The sequence below is a fragment of the Malaclemys terrapin genome, chromosome 9, assembly GCF_027887155.1.
Source record: "Malaclemys terrapin pileata isolate rMalTer1 chromosome 9, rMalTer1.hap1, whole genome shotgun sequence".
NCBI classification, from domain to species: domain Eukaryota; kingdom Metazoa; phylum Chordata; order Testudines; family Emydidae; genus Malaclemys; species Malaclemys terrapin.
Genome location: NC_071513.1, coordinates 40,089,257 through 40,103,589, shown reverse-complemented (window position 1 = coordinate 40,103,589; position 14,333 = coordinate 40,089,257). Strand labels below are relative to the sequence as shown.

Genomic DNA, 14,333 nt, shown 5'->3' with positions numbered 1-14,333 from the left:
GACTCCCTGCAATGGCAAATGGCCCATTGGTGACTGCTAGTAGCAAAAATCCCCAACTGCTGGAGATGGGGCACTAGCTGGGAAGGGCTCTGAGTTACTACAGAGAATTCTTTCCCAAGTGTCTGCCTGGCGGGTCTTGCACACATGCTCAGTGATTGCCATATTTGGGGTCAGGAAGGAATTTTTTCCTGAGTCAGATTGGCAGCAACCTTGAGAATTTTTCACCTTCCTTTGCAGCAGAGGGCGTTGCAGGTTTAAACCAGTGTAAATGATGAATTCGCTGTAACTTGAAGTCTTTAAATCATAATTTGAGGACTTCAATAATTCAGCCAGAGGTTAGGGGTCTGTTTCAGGTGTAGGTGAGGTTATGTGGCCTGCAAGGTGCAGGAGGTCGGGCTAGATGATCCATGATGGTCCCTTCTGGCCTTAAAGTCTATGAGCACGGCACCTGGGACCCCTCAGCATTTTGCAGCTGTGCATCACCACTGCAGTATAACTGCACAGCATCTGGAACACCCCAGCGCAGAAGCAAGACTGTGTAACCTCCACTATATTGGCACAATACTCGGAAAGCTCCTGTCCTAAGCCCCAACTGCCTCACTCCCTGTTTTATTACAGTACACCATCGGGAACACCCCACAATGAGACACTACTGCCTCATCTCTGCTAGAATGCAGCCCAGCCTCTGGGATCCCCCAGCATTGCATTACTCCTGCTACGGCACATCACAGCGCAGCATCCACAAACTGACACACAAACACACCAGCAGATTATATTAGGGCTGAGATTCTTAAATAAATAACAGTTGGTGATTACAGCTGAATTTTTAATAACAGCCTTCTTACTTCCCTCCCTCCCCTAATCACTTGTAGAGGCAGTCCCACAGTAGACAGCCAGAGAAGGGAGAGGAATTGAGACAGGGTAATTTGTATTCCAGCTCAGCTGCAGCTAGTGCTTCTGAGAAGCAAATAAAAATAGCACTCAGTCATTTTGTAAATAATATACACCCCCTCGCTTGCCCAGGGAGTCGTGAGCACTTAAACGGGAGATTTCAGGAATGAGTGGGTGGTGAGGGGGTGGCAGGCTGGCTCTGTCTGCAGCACAAAGGACGGGAGCCAGCAAGGAAAAGAGGCAGGGACTGGATCGTTCATAGTCTAGGTGATGCACAGCAGCAACAGCCAGGAGTAGAGAGCAAATGGGCCTTTGGCCCCTTATATGAGGCATGTCCCACAAATGCTGTGGCATGGAAGCTCTGCGGTGCCCTCGATAATGCTACTGTCAATGTTCTGCTTGTTGGAATCAGTGGGAGAAGAATTCAGTCCTCACTGCCAAGTGAATATGGCCATTTATTGTCTTTGCAAGCAGGGTAGATCTGGCTTGGGAATTTCTTGGAGAGGGGGACGGTAGTTTTTGAAGAGGAGCAGGTATTGAGAATAACAGGGGGTAATGCTTGGGGAAGGGATGCTCTAGCCTCTGTTTTACATTTGCACTGAAGATCTGCCCCAGCTCTGGGGGATTTTTGCAACAGGAGCCAAGCAGCATTGCCTGGTGAGGAGGGGTGAGTTAATGAATACTTTTCTGTGCTGGGGGGGAGGGGGAAATGCCTCTGCTCAGCCTGCAGTGCATTCATTGCTTCTGCCTGCAAAATTTCTCCAGATGGCATTAGCAACACAAGTACACCCAGACCAGGGAATACACTCTTTGGCAAGGAAGGATGGTGCAGTGATTAGGGAACTAGCCAGAATCTTGGAAGACCTTGTGTTCAATTCATTGTTCTGCCACAGACCCTAAGCTGTGCTGAGTGCTCACGACATTTAGTGCAGGAGTCCTGGGCAGGGTGAGTCCAAGATCTCTGCTCACTACCACGGGAAGTGGAAAGTGTGGGAGAAGAGAGGCTTATGCTCAGTGGCAGCTCCTCAGGAGTGGGGGTGGACATTACCTGATCTATGCCATGATCTTTCCTGACTGCTGCAAATGGCTACTGAGGGCACCTACATATATCCATTTCTGACGTCACGGCTGGCCTCACTGTGCACCTTAAGCCGCTGGTTAACTAACACTGCAGTACCTGGGTAGGATGAGTCTGGCTCCTTCCTTCCCTCCCAATCACCATTAACAAATGAGAACACCCCCTTCCCCTACCTCTCCCTCCCCCCGCTGGAATACCAAGCACCGAAGGATCTGTTTAGCTTGTCTACAGAATTCCCTGGCTTTCCACCAGGGTGCAAAGGGTGACAATAAATATCAGTGGATTGTTCAAGAACCCGGCTGCAGTGGTATATTCCCTTTATTAAACACTTTATAATACAGCAGTACCTAACCTGGTTATGGCCTTGGTCCCCATTGTGCTAGGTGCTGTATAAACATGTCAATGACAGTCCTTGCCTCAAAGGGCTTAAAACAATCTGAATGTGTTCATGCACAGAATGCTTTACCAATTGGTATTCAGTGTTAATAATCTATCATGAAAATGGGTGTATTGATTAATATTATTATTTCTTATTTGTATGACAGTAGCATGAAGAGGTGCCAATCTGGGAACAGGTACCTCATTGTGCCGGGTGCTGTATGAACATAGCAGAAGTTTTCTGCTGCAGAAGGCTCATGACAAGACTGAAGGAAAGCAACTACTCAAGGTCATGCAGCAGAGGCAATAATAGAAGGCAGCTCTCCAGACTCCAGGCTAGTGCCCTAGTTGCTCGAAAACACTGCCTCCCCTTCCAGATTAATAGGGTGACCAGATCACAAGAGTGAAATATCAGGACACATTGGTCGAGTGGGGGGAGGGAGGAGGGAAGACAGACAGACACAGGTGCACAGCCCCGACCGGAGCCAGAGGCACACTACCCTGTGCTACCAGCCCTGTGCTACCAGTGTGTCCCTTCCTGTTGGGGGTGGGCCCATGCTGCACCACACAGCTCCCCTGCCCAGCGCCCCCTGGGTCCACTATGCCCAGAGCCCCCTACAACCCTTCCACTACAAATGCACAGTGCTGTGCACACACACCCCGCCGAGCACCCCCTTGCTCACAACCCTACCACAGCTGCCCGGCACCCCACACAGAACCCCCCACTCACTAGTTTCCCAATACACACAGATTTCCCCTCCCTCCCAGTGCCCTTCCCCACAGCCCCACCACCACAACAACACAATGACCCGCACTGCTCAGCGCCCTGACACACACAGATCTCCCCCACTGCCCAGCACCCCCCAACAGGCCCCCACTGTCTAGCACCCCAAAACACACAAACCTCCCCCACTGCCCAGCGCCCTCCACATCCTCACAGCTCAGCACCCCACACACCTCCCAGACACTCACTCCATTACACCCTGCCCCCTTCCCTGGCCGAACTCACCAGCCCAGCTGGGAGGTCTCTGGGTGAGAATGGCGAGGGGAGTCTCCACACTCTCCACATGCTGTGCCCACCACAAGCGCGAGCTCTGTGGCTCCCATTGGCCGGGAAAAGCGCCAATGGGAGCTGCCAGAGCTGCGGAGCAGGGCTTACAGGCGCCAGCAGCATGCAGAGCCCCTCCTTCCCCCCCCCCCCCCCAAGAGCCAGAGGGACCTGCCAGGGGGCGAGATGGGGAGTCCCGGCAGTGCTCACCTGGGGCGGCTCCTGTCCCGGGAAGCATCCGGCAGGTTGGTCCCTCTAGCTCCTAGGGTTGCGGGTCAGGTCGGGTCGGGTGGGGGGGGGGCAGAGGGCTCTCTGCCCACTCCGGAGCCTTCAAGCCCCACCCCTGCAGCACGCGGCGCTCCTGCTGGCGGGCGGGCGCCAGGAGCTGCCCCAGGAAGCGGTAAGCAGCGGCGCTGCAGCTGTGGTCTGAACGGTCCCCGATATCAGGACAAAGGGCGTCCCGACTGATGTAAGGTCAGGACGTGGGACAAGTCCCCTAAAATCGGGACTGTCCCGATAATATCGGGACGTCTGGTTACCCTACAGGTTAATGACTCTGTCCTAGATACGCAGACCCGGAATCAGCATAGACCCAGCATGCAGAGTGTGTGTTGCTCAGATACTTATTGTAGTTGCCTCATTCTTCCCTTTCTGCTATCCCTCCCCATTTATTATTACAGCCACCTGTTACTTCTTGTCATTAGCTTCTTTAGGAAAGGGACTGTGTCTTTATTTTGTGTCTGAACAGCGCCTAGCGCTGCAAAGCCCAGATCCCTGATTGGAGCCTCTAGGTGCTGCTGCAGTATCAATACTAGTGTTAATTAATAAATTGCACTGCATCACAGTGCACCGTACGTCCTACACTGGAGAAAGGTGGGCTAAGAACTTGACTCTCTTGCGTTCTATTCCCTGGTCAACTGCCAGCTTCCTAAGTGACCTTGTGCAAGTCTCTTTCTCTTTGTTTCCCTATCTGTAAAATGGGGATCATAACACTAACCTGCCTCCAAGGGGACTGCAAGGCTTCATTCATGAATGTGTGCAACCAGGGCCAGCTCTAGCTTTTTTGCCGCCTCAAGCAAAAAAAAAAAGGGGGGGAGGGGGCAGCAGGCCTGCTGAAGCAAAAAAAAGAATAGCCGCAATGCCGCCCCTTAGAATGTGCTTCCTCATCTGGAGGTGGCCTGGAGCTGGCCCTGTGTGCAACCAGCTTTGAGAGGCTCGGTGGGAAGATGTTAGAGAAGAACCAACTGTTATTTAATGTTCTGCAGCAGATTTGGTGAAAGCGCTGAAGTGGCCGTGATCCAGCACTCAGCTATTAAATATTTGCTGAGATGTGTGGCGAGATGGCCAGATTTCCATGGGCAAATGATCAGGTCTGCAGATTAGGAAGGGGAGAATTAGCCAGGCTACTCTGCATTGTATTTTGGATTGTAATAGAAAAGGCTGCTCTTTGCTTTCTGCCCCGGTAAAAACAGGTGCAATGTGTTCCTGATATTTGCTTTTCCAAGCTAAATATCTGTAGGATTCTGCTAGGGAGAGAATGTATCATTATCACAGAGCAGGGTGGATTTGGTTTAAATCACTTGTCAGGAAGACTCGATTTACTCATGGTTTTCTACATAAAAGTGCATTCTTGTTGGTTGTTATAACCTTAATACATATTCTTCACAACTCAGAGATAGGTGTAGGTTTCATTTTTAGAAGGTACACACTATACATTTTTAAACAGTGATTTTGAAAACTATTCAGATTAGTTTTACAGTTATATCAGAAAACAAATGATTGTTTGGTTATTTCATTTACCAAAGGTAATTGAAACAGATATTTATGAAATCATTGGGAGATCAACTATCTCCAATTCAACAGGTTAATCATTAATATTTGGAGGATTTTCTTGCCATGCTGTATTAGGAGGAGAACATCACCAGACAGACATTTAAATTGTTTTATTTAACTAAAACAACAATGTTAAGTATTCTGGATTTTTTTTCTTCAACAGCAAACATATAATATTTTAACAAAAAAGCATATGACCATCGCTTCTCACATTTATCTCCAGACTTCTTCTCCTTGTCCAGATCTCTTACACCCCCAACAATCTTCTATTCGTTGAACTTTCTGAAACTTTGCACTTTTAGAGAGAGGTAAGGGATTGACTCTGTGTACACAAATTTGCAGAGGGACAATAGAGTTGAGGGCTGTTATTTCTCACCTCTATATATTATTTATTTAAAAACATTTTTGCTATTAACAAGCAGTTACCTCTGGAGACACAAATCCACAGTTTGAGAACTGAAAAACTAAGCATCTCTGATGTTATCTTCTAGACTGAGCACTGAGTCCCATTGGATAGATAGCAAGATTAACCTAAATAATCTATACAGAAGCCTGTGGAACCCCATAAGATTGGGTCCCTAATCTATGAACTATTGGAACTCATTTACAAAACTTTTCTTAAACATTACATGAATATATTGTCTCATACTAGAGAATTAGAATTTATAATCCCTATTCCATGATGAGATATCTTTGAACTATAATGTATCTTTAAAAAACCTATCTAAAGATAGTTTTAATTATCAAAAAGCATTTTATCAAAAAAATCCAATTTAAATAAAAAAATCCATTTTTTTATTTAAAAAGAAATAATTGATTTTTATCCACCCTGCCACAGAGCCAATGAACTCATACAGTGCTATATGCAATGCATTGCAGAAGTCCTTGGGTTGCATAATATTGCTAGGATCATGAATGGCCTTAATCCCAAAGACAGTAGTTTGCTGTGATCTGCTTGTGCTTTTGTTAGTTACAACTTTCACAGCTCAACTGGAATTTCTATGAGAGTAGCAGCTATTTTTTGTGGGAATCCTTCTAATTCAAAGGAGAGTCAGATTCTGCCTCTCCTGTATGACCAGGGATGTCCCCCAGGCACACGGGTTTATGGGGGCAGGGTTTGTGGAAGGCAGCATGCCTATGGGGTCTCTCTGGGTGCTGTCACACAGAGGAGGCTTGGAGGATGAATGGCCCAGAAGAGGAGCAACTGAGGCTGGCAATTCTATGACTCTGGGATCCACTGTCTGAAGTCCCCTTATCCCCTACAGAGCACTGTTTGTGCTGATCATAGAACCATAGAGCCATAGGGTTAGAAGGGACTGCAAGGGTCATCAAGTCCAACCCCTTGCCGAGATGCAAGATGTATTGGTGTGGAGTGACTCCGTTGAATTCAGTAGCATTTGCAGCAAGCAGAGTGGAATTTGTGCCCAAGTCTGTTGGAGTAGAGAGGTGTGTCTGGGTTTTCTAGAAACTGGGGGGGAGCGGGGGGGGCTCTCGGGGCCATGTCATGAGGGTGAATGGCCAAGATAGTCTAGATGTAGAGAATCTACAGGATAAATTGGCTTCTCTGGCTTAGGGGGCACAGTGGATGAAGCAAGGTGCTGCCCCTGAGCTCTGTGTGGGTGGTAAGATGTGACTTACTGTGATCTTTGGACCAAGGTGAAAGCATGGTCAGTGAAAGATGCAATCATCATGCTCTTGTCGAAGGTAATGTGATGCAGGCCTGTAACAGACAAAAAGACTGGAAGAGGATTTGGCCAGAATATGCTAGGTTCATTCCTGAGAGAGAGGTTGAATGACTATGGTGTCCCTCTGCCCTGATGACCCCATCTGCAACAACAGTCCCTTTGGGCTACAGGCAACTGGGTCTAGTTTAGAGGTAGCCTTGGTAACTGGTCTGGTCCCCATTCAGTCCCAGGAACAGGGGGACACAAAGGTGGCGATATTTACAGCCACCTTTGTCCCCTCCCCTCCTCAACTGCACCAAGCAAGTCTTGGCTACAGCTTGAGGCCATTGCCCAGCGCTTTTCCTGAGGCCATTTGACCTGTGGTTTCCAGAACATCCCTGTGACTATGACTGTTTTAATTAAATGGACACTTGGATGAATGGTAACTGCTGGACATCCTGATGGCTGACACTCGCTTTCTCGATTATGATTCATGCAGTCTTTGACATGATGCAGTTACGGACTGTTCAATACATTGTCACACTGTGATTGCAGCTGTCTATATATTATATTAAGAACTATCATTTATGCAAGGAGACGGGAAGGAATAAGTACATACTAGACCAGGGAAAACCCATTGCCCTTGGGAGCTTATATTACCAAATGGTCCCATCCACTTGGATCCAACAGTCTCTGTCCCAGTACATCATGCGCGTGGCTTTGTTTTTCACTGCACTGTGAGGTCCTGTCGTGCGACAGTCCTTACTTGCGCTCTCTCGGTCCGAGTGTGTGAATGAGTCATCAGCAGGGTAGGGAGGTGAGCTGTTCTGTCTGTCCTCCTCTTAGTAACCTGGCAAGTTTGTTACTGGATGTGCACCTTCATCCTAGGTTTGCAGGTCTCAATGGATAAGCACATGCCAATGTCCAGATGAGGAAAATCCTGGGCCGTATTCTCCTAATAAAGGGTATCACTAAATCCCACTGAATTCAGTGAGATTTGCTATATCCTGCAGGAGCAAAGGGACCGTAGAGTCTAGGGACTGGAAAATTTACAATAGGCTGCATTCACTGAGACCCTGGATCAGGTCAGATCCATCCAAGTTTGTTTTGTTTGTTTTTTCCCCCCCTCACAACTTCCTAGGCCCAGCCACTCTTCAGCTATTTCTGTTACAGAGGCCTCATTGGTAAGCTTGGTATGGAGACAGTGGGAGTTTCAGTTATGCTGAAACTAACCTTACTAAGAAGAGTCTGCAAAAAATACACCAGTCATCTTCCTTGGGACTGTGCCCAACGCGAGCTTAGAAATAAAGCCACCAAGATCATTCAAAAGCATGTACCAAAGTTTTCTCTACCCCCCACAAGCCTGCTATCATCTGCTCGTCAATTCCTGTGCCAGTTCTCCAACACTTGAGACCTGCAGGTCACTTCGTGAAATACAGATCCTCTCGCTGATCCACCTTCCCTTGCAACATCTCAACACATTTCTGTCTGAGCCTCAAAATATTTCATTCTGCAGACCACAGGGACCATGGCTGGCCCTGAATCTCAGCATGGTGATTAGTGCTGTAAATTATGGATGTCAGGAATGCTGAAAGGGAAGAGGGAGAAAAAGTAGTGCATGTTAAAGAAAAGAACCTTAGAACAGTAGAACTTTCTTCCCTGCTATGTGTCTCATTTTGGGTCCTGTTTGGAAGGACATGGAGAGATACTCCGAGCCTCTAAGTATTACAAAGTAACTTGCTTGGCTTACAAAAATGCCTAATTGACTACTATGTACTTCAGAAAGTGTACTGCACATATATTTCTCTTTAACCTTCTTTTACAGAATCAAGACAAGATCAAGGGTTACATATATAGCACAACAATATCAGCCACAGGCTGCCTCGGAAGCTCTCCAATCATAATAACTAGAGACACGTATACTATATTTTAGCCATTAAGGAGAAAACCCTGCCAGAATGCATTATCTTACTTTAGTTGCAAAACTTTGAACTGCAGAATGAAGCCTCATAATGCCGCAAAATAAATTGAAACGTGACAAACTATCCCTCTGAGAACAGAGGAATTTCCATAACTGAATTGATCAATGGGCCATCTTCTACTCCAGGATCACATCTACAACAGCAGCCAATGCTAGGTACTTAGATGAAGCCAGGAATCTCTCTTAGTGGCTTCAAATGGACAATTCCATCAGGAGGTACCATTCTGGACATCTAGTCTCATTCAAAGGAAGTGAGAGCACATAATCAATTTAGGACTAGACTAACATCTGTTAATGGAAGTCTTCCATTCTAGGGGCCAAATCTGGCCACATTTCTGTGAGATACCTAGTGAGTAGAGCACTGAACTAGGACCCAGGAGGCCTGGCTTTGATACTGACATGCTGGGTGACCTTGGGCAAGTCATATCTTCATTCTGTGCCTTGGTTTCCCCATCTATAAAATGAGAATAATGATACTGAACACCTTTGTAAAGTGCTTGGAGATCTACTGATGAAAAGTGCTGTATAAGAGCTAGCTACTATTATTATTATTCACATTGAACAATACTTAACTTTGACCTGGTGTCATGGCACACGACTCACCGCTGCGGCGCCTCCTGCTGGTCGTCTCAGGGAATTAGCCTCTGGAGCATCCTCTGCAGGCCAGTGTCCCACTGCCGCTGGCCCCCGTGTCCCTCCCAGGACCCGGTGCCCATTGTCTTTGGGGTGCTGCCCCCGGGCAATACCCCCCCAGTCTCAGGGTCTCCTCACCCAGGGGAACCCCCAACACTCTATCCCCACCTTGCCTCAGTCATGGACTACTGCCAGTCACCATCTAGCCCCCGCTCACTGAGGCAGACTGCAGTGTAAAAGCCACTCATCATAGGCAAGTGGGCGTTGGACCGGCTGCCTCTGCCTACCCATGGGCTGCCCCCTGCAACTCCAGTACCTAATTGGCCTTCCACTAGGCCGCAGCCTGGGGAGTTTTCAGGCCGGAGCTCCCTAGCTCCCTTGACCTTCCCCCAGCCCTGCTCCACTCCAGGTACCTTCTCTCAGCTCCCTGCAGCCAGGTCCCTCCCTCTCAAAGCTAGAGAGAGTCTGTCTCTGGCTCCTGGCCCCAGCCCTCTTATAAGGGCCAGCTGGGCCCTCATTAAGCCAACTTGGCCTGATTTCCCCAATCAGCCCTGCTTTTCCTTCCCTGCCACAGCCCTCTCCCTGGGATGTTTTAAGCCTTTTAAGGCAGGAGCGGGTGATCATCCCACTACACCTGGCTTCAAGCACTTTAGCACATGCTTAACTTTAAACACATGCTTTACTCCCATTGAAGACAATAGGACTTACAAGTGCTTCAAGATAAGCACGTCTTAAAGCGCTTTCCTGAGTTGGGGCCTCCCAATGATTTTGGGCTATTCCTGGAATAAGACGTTACTTGGCATCAATACAGGTAGTAGAGTCTGGCAGCTAGGAGATTATAGCAGATGGGTCAATACTAGCTTTTCGAGAGCTATCATTCTTCATGAAAGAGACAAGCAGGAAAACAGCAAATGTGATGAGAGTGAAAGGCAATCCAAATATTGATTCTTGCACAGTCAAAGAAACCCAAAACTTTAACAAAACCAGGGTTTCTTAAAACTGGGGGGAAATTCAATGGCCTACTGATCAGGCTGGCAAATACAAAGGGATTTTGGATTAGAGTTTCACAACATCAGGATTTACCTCTGTATTTAAGATGGATAGAACCATAGAAAATTGTGCATTGTGTGACTGTGTACATTATGTAAATATGCACTGTCTGAATGTACTAGGATATATCCATCCTTGGTGTAACTCTGTGGAAGTCAATGGAGCTGTCCCAGAGGTGAATTTGCCCTATTATGAATTATAAAATTGGCCATTGTTCACAACATGATGGAGATGACAATTCAACACTACAGCAAGGAGGCATCTGGTATGAAAAAACAAAACACAATGAAATGCTAAAATCGTTTCTATGCAAATGAAAATACTTCTCTAATTACTTTTCTCTCTTGTTTTTCCCAGACAGCGTAACTGAAGTCAAGACAGACATTTATGTGACGAGTTTCGGCCCTGTCTCAGATACAGACATGGTAGGTGCTGTAGATCACAGAGGTCTGACTCTGGGACACTGGAAGTGGGCATTCTTCTTGTTCCAGGTTAATTGGACAAAAGTATGAACTACAGAAACAATGTGGCAAGAAATCTATCCAGGTTGCCTGTGAAATTTCTACTCAGGCATAAAATCTGGGTAGTGTGCATTGCTATTTGTCATTTGCAATAGTGGCAGCCAGCAGATATGGAGCTGGAGATATCTTCAAGAGGGCAACGGTCACAGTAATTCAGGAAGCATAAATTCGTACAGCATAAATCACAGAACTAGATGAGGTCTCATTCCTCAGTAACAAATATCAAGAAATCCTATTCTGTTGCTTTTGGTGGGAGCTTAGCACAGAAAGCAGTTGCAATAGAAGTTAAAAAAAAAAGACTCTATTTTGGTTTCATTTCTCCTTCTCAATTTCATTTTGGTTTTTGGAAATCCACCAAACATAATCATTGGCATTACTCTAAATCCAGGTACAATAATCTGTGAAGGAATTTCTGTCAATATCCTTTGGACTAGAGCTGGGTGAAGGTTTTCAACCAAAGCTCTTTTTCAGTGACAAATGCAGATTTGTTAACACCAAAATGTTTTGCAAATTCATGTCAGTTTTGTTGAACTGGTCATTTTGAGAAAAAAGCACCAACAAAAAACAGTCTACAAATGTCAAAAGATTTCAACATTATCAAAATGAATCATTTCAATTGCTCAATTCAGAACAACTTTTTGTTTCAAAATTTCCAAAATGTAGACATATTGAAAAAAATGCTCAAACTGAAACAGAACATTTTGGTTTGGGTCAAACAAAACATTTCATTTGTCTTGAAATGAATTTTTTTCAACTTCTTGGTTCAACAAAAACACTTGACAATTTTTCATTTTGTGTCGACCCAAAATTATTTCTTGTTTATTATTATTATTATTTTTCAGAACTGCTCACAAAACAAAAAAATCAGTTATTCACACAGCTCTATTTTGCACACTACGGGTACGTCTATACAGGGCTAAAAGACACTCAGCATAGCTGCAGCTGGCCCAGGTCAGTTGTCTTAGGCTAGCGGGGCTTGGGCTGCAGGGCTAAAAATTATTATGTAGAGTCTTTTGGGCTTGGGCTGGAGGCTTTGCACAAATCTACACAAAGATTTTTCAGTTCCAGAGCCTGAGCCCCATGAAACCGAGTTAGCTGATCCTGGCTTGGACAGCTGTGGGCATAAGGCGGGTTTTTTATCTCTGTGTAGACATGGGCCAAAAGGTGAAATCCTGGCCTATTGAACTTGATGAGTATTTTTCATTGACATCAGTGTGGGGGTAGGGAGCAGGATTTCTCCCTATGTTTCATTGCTCAGCGTAGCCATTTGCGACTTCCAAGTGAATGGAAGGGACAGGGGAGGAGAGACATGTTTACCCCCAGAAGGAAGTCCATGGAAACCAAAAGTATTTTCTAATGTGGTCCAATGACATCTTATTGTATCTCCAATTGCTGGGACATGTTGTGCCGCTTCCCATCAAGAAGAGGCTGCGTGACTTCAGACACCTGCTCATTCTTTTGATTTAGAGGAGCATGAATCATGTCTTTTAATCCTTTTTTTCCTGCCTGATGAAGCGAGGGTGTTTTGTGGGTTTTTTCAGTGAGTGCAAAGGGAAGCAAATTGGGGGGTACCACCAAAAGAGCAAGAGCTTCCTACAGCATGATTCTGCCCCCCTTATTCATCTTGAGTAGCATCTTTCTTCATAACCCACCCCGCTTTTTTCAATGTGACTACTCATGGAGTAAGTTACTTAGTAAGAGTGTCAGATTCTGACCCTATGTAAGAGGGATGGATCATCCCCTTTCCTTCACCAAACTGCTCTAAGTGCCTGAAACAATTATACAGGGTAAGCGAGACAGAGAAAACAAGTGAACTGACTGGCATATTCTGATATGTTTAAGGAAAATTATTAATGAAAAGGCCTGAGGAGTGAATCTAGGTTTATATTCCCTCAACAGTTTGTCTTCTAATTAAAACAGAACTCTGGAGCATAATTAATAGTGAGCTTTCTCAAAAGCATTTCTTGCAGCTTGTATTGCACAAAAAGAGGATTTTGTAGTTTGTGTTTATTTTTAAATTACATGCTGGCATCATTAGTGGGGACCGACACCCTGGTGTGTGCCTCATCTCTGAGTGTCATTTCGTCTTGGATTTCCCCACGCTGCTGGATGCTCACTTTGGCTTGAAGGTTCTCCCTAGCAGGGGGACAAGAATTGAAACCAAGCAGGCTTGGGTAGGATCAGTGTCCTGAAACAACCTTCCTCCAAACCTCTGAACCCTAGAGGATTTCATTCTCCATGTTCATTCAGCCATGGACATCTGTCCTGCTGCTCTACCAGCGGGGCCCCCCACAGACTATTAGCACTGGTGATCAGAGGATTAGAGGAGAATTAAATCTCTGAATTTCATTTTGATGCCTCCCCCCATCAGAGGAATCTGTCTTGCTTTGGAAGGACCACTCCTGGCAGGGTTAAAAGTTAAGTTAATGTCACTCTAGCTGAGAGTATTAATCTCATCTGAGTTCTCTCTATCCATCTTGTTCTCTTTCACACCGCAGCAAAGACCAATAATATATTCAGCAATCCCAGCCCTTAGGGAGTATCTGATAATTACTTCCAAGGTGGAGCATATTTGATTAAGGGAGCATGGATAATGAACTGTGAAGAAGAAATATGAGGTATTGAAAAGAGGAAACTATTCTCCGCTGTGTGATTTGACAAAATGAATTTAAAATTAGAAAGACAGTTAAAGAATAATAAATTTTCTCTCCCCTTGCATGCTTTAGTTCCATAGATTTTGCCCATACATAGCAGATGTGCTACTGCGTGCAGTTCTGGTACTGAGCACACTTTGAAATGGGAGTTCAAGAGAGAACCGCACAGCGAAAGGAGGATGAACTTGCACCTTTCTCAGGATTGTTCTCCTATCTTAGATAGAAAAGTGAGGAAGTCACTCCTTCCACATTGGCATCTGTCTGATGATCCAGCCCCCTGTGCGTACCACAGCCATCATTATCTGCACTTGAAAGTCTGCCTTGTGCATCCAGATTCAGACAGATTATAATGATGATGAGGGATCTGGGAGGTGAGGCAAATAATGTTTGCTGTTGAGAGCGGAGAGCAGCTGATTACTAACTACAGAGGAGTGTTGTCTGCTTCTGTCTGACGTGTGGGGGCGAGGGGACTCCAGACTCACGAGCTATTCAACATGAAAAGCATTGGCTGATAAGGTCCACATTAATGTCAGATATTGGGTATTCCAGCTGTCCCTCAGCTTGTTAACTGGAACAAAGATGAGACTCTGGAGAGGGGCCCT

At 45.9% G+C, this 14,333-nt stretch overlaps 1 protein-coding gene across 3 annotated transcripts in view; it reads left to right on the top strand.

The window, feature by feature from the left end:
* The window catches only part of GABRA3 (gamma-aminobutyric acid type A receptor subunit alpha3), a 156,300-nt gene that overhangs the window by 100,774 nt on the left and 41,193 nt on the right, over positions 1 to 14,333 (top strand). For 2 of the 3 annotated variants that reach the window (XM_054040638.1, XM_054040637.1), the window contains exon 4: positions 10,914 to 10,981. In XM_054040638.1, the coding sequence (XP_053896613.1) occupies positions 10,914 to 10,981 (68 nt within the window). Of the gene's footprint in view, positions 1 to 1,193; positions 1,333 to 10,913; positions 10,982 to 14,333 lie in introns of those variants that run through there. The other variant, XM_054040639.1, reaches the window with a different exon arrangement.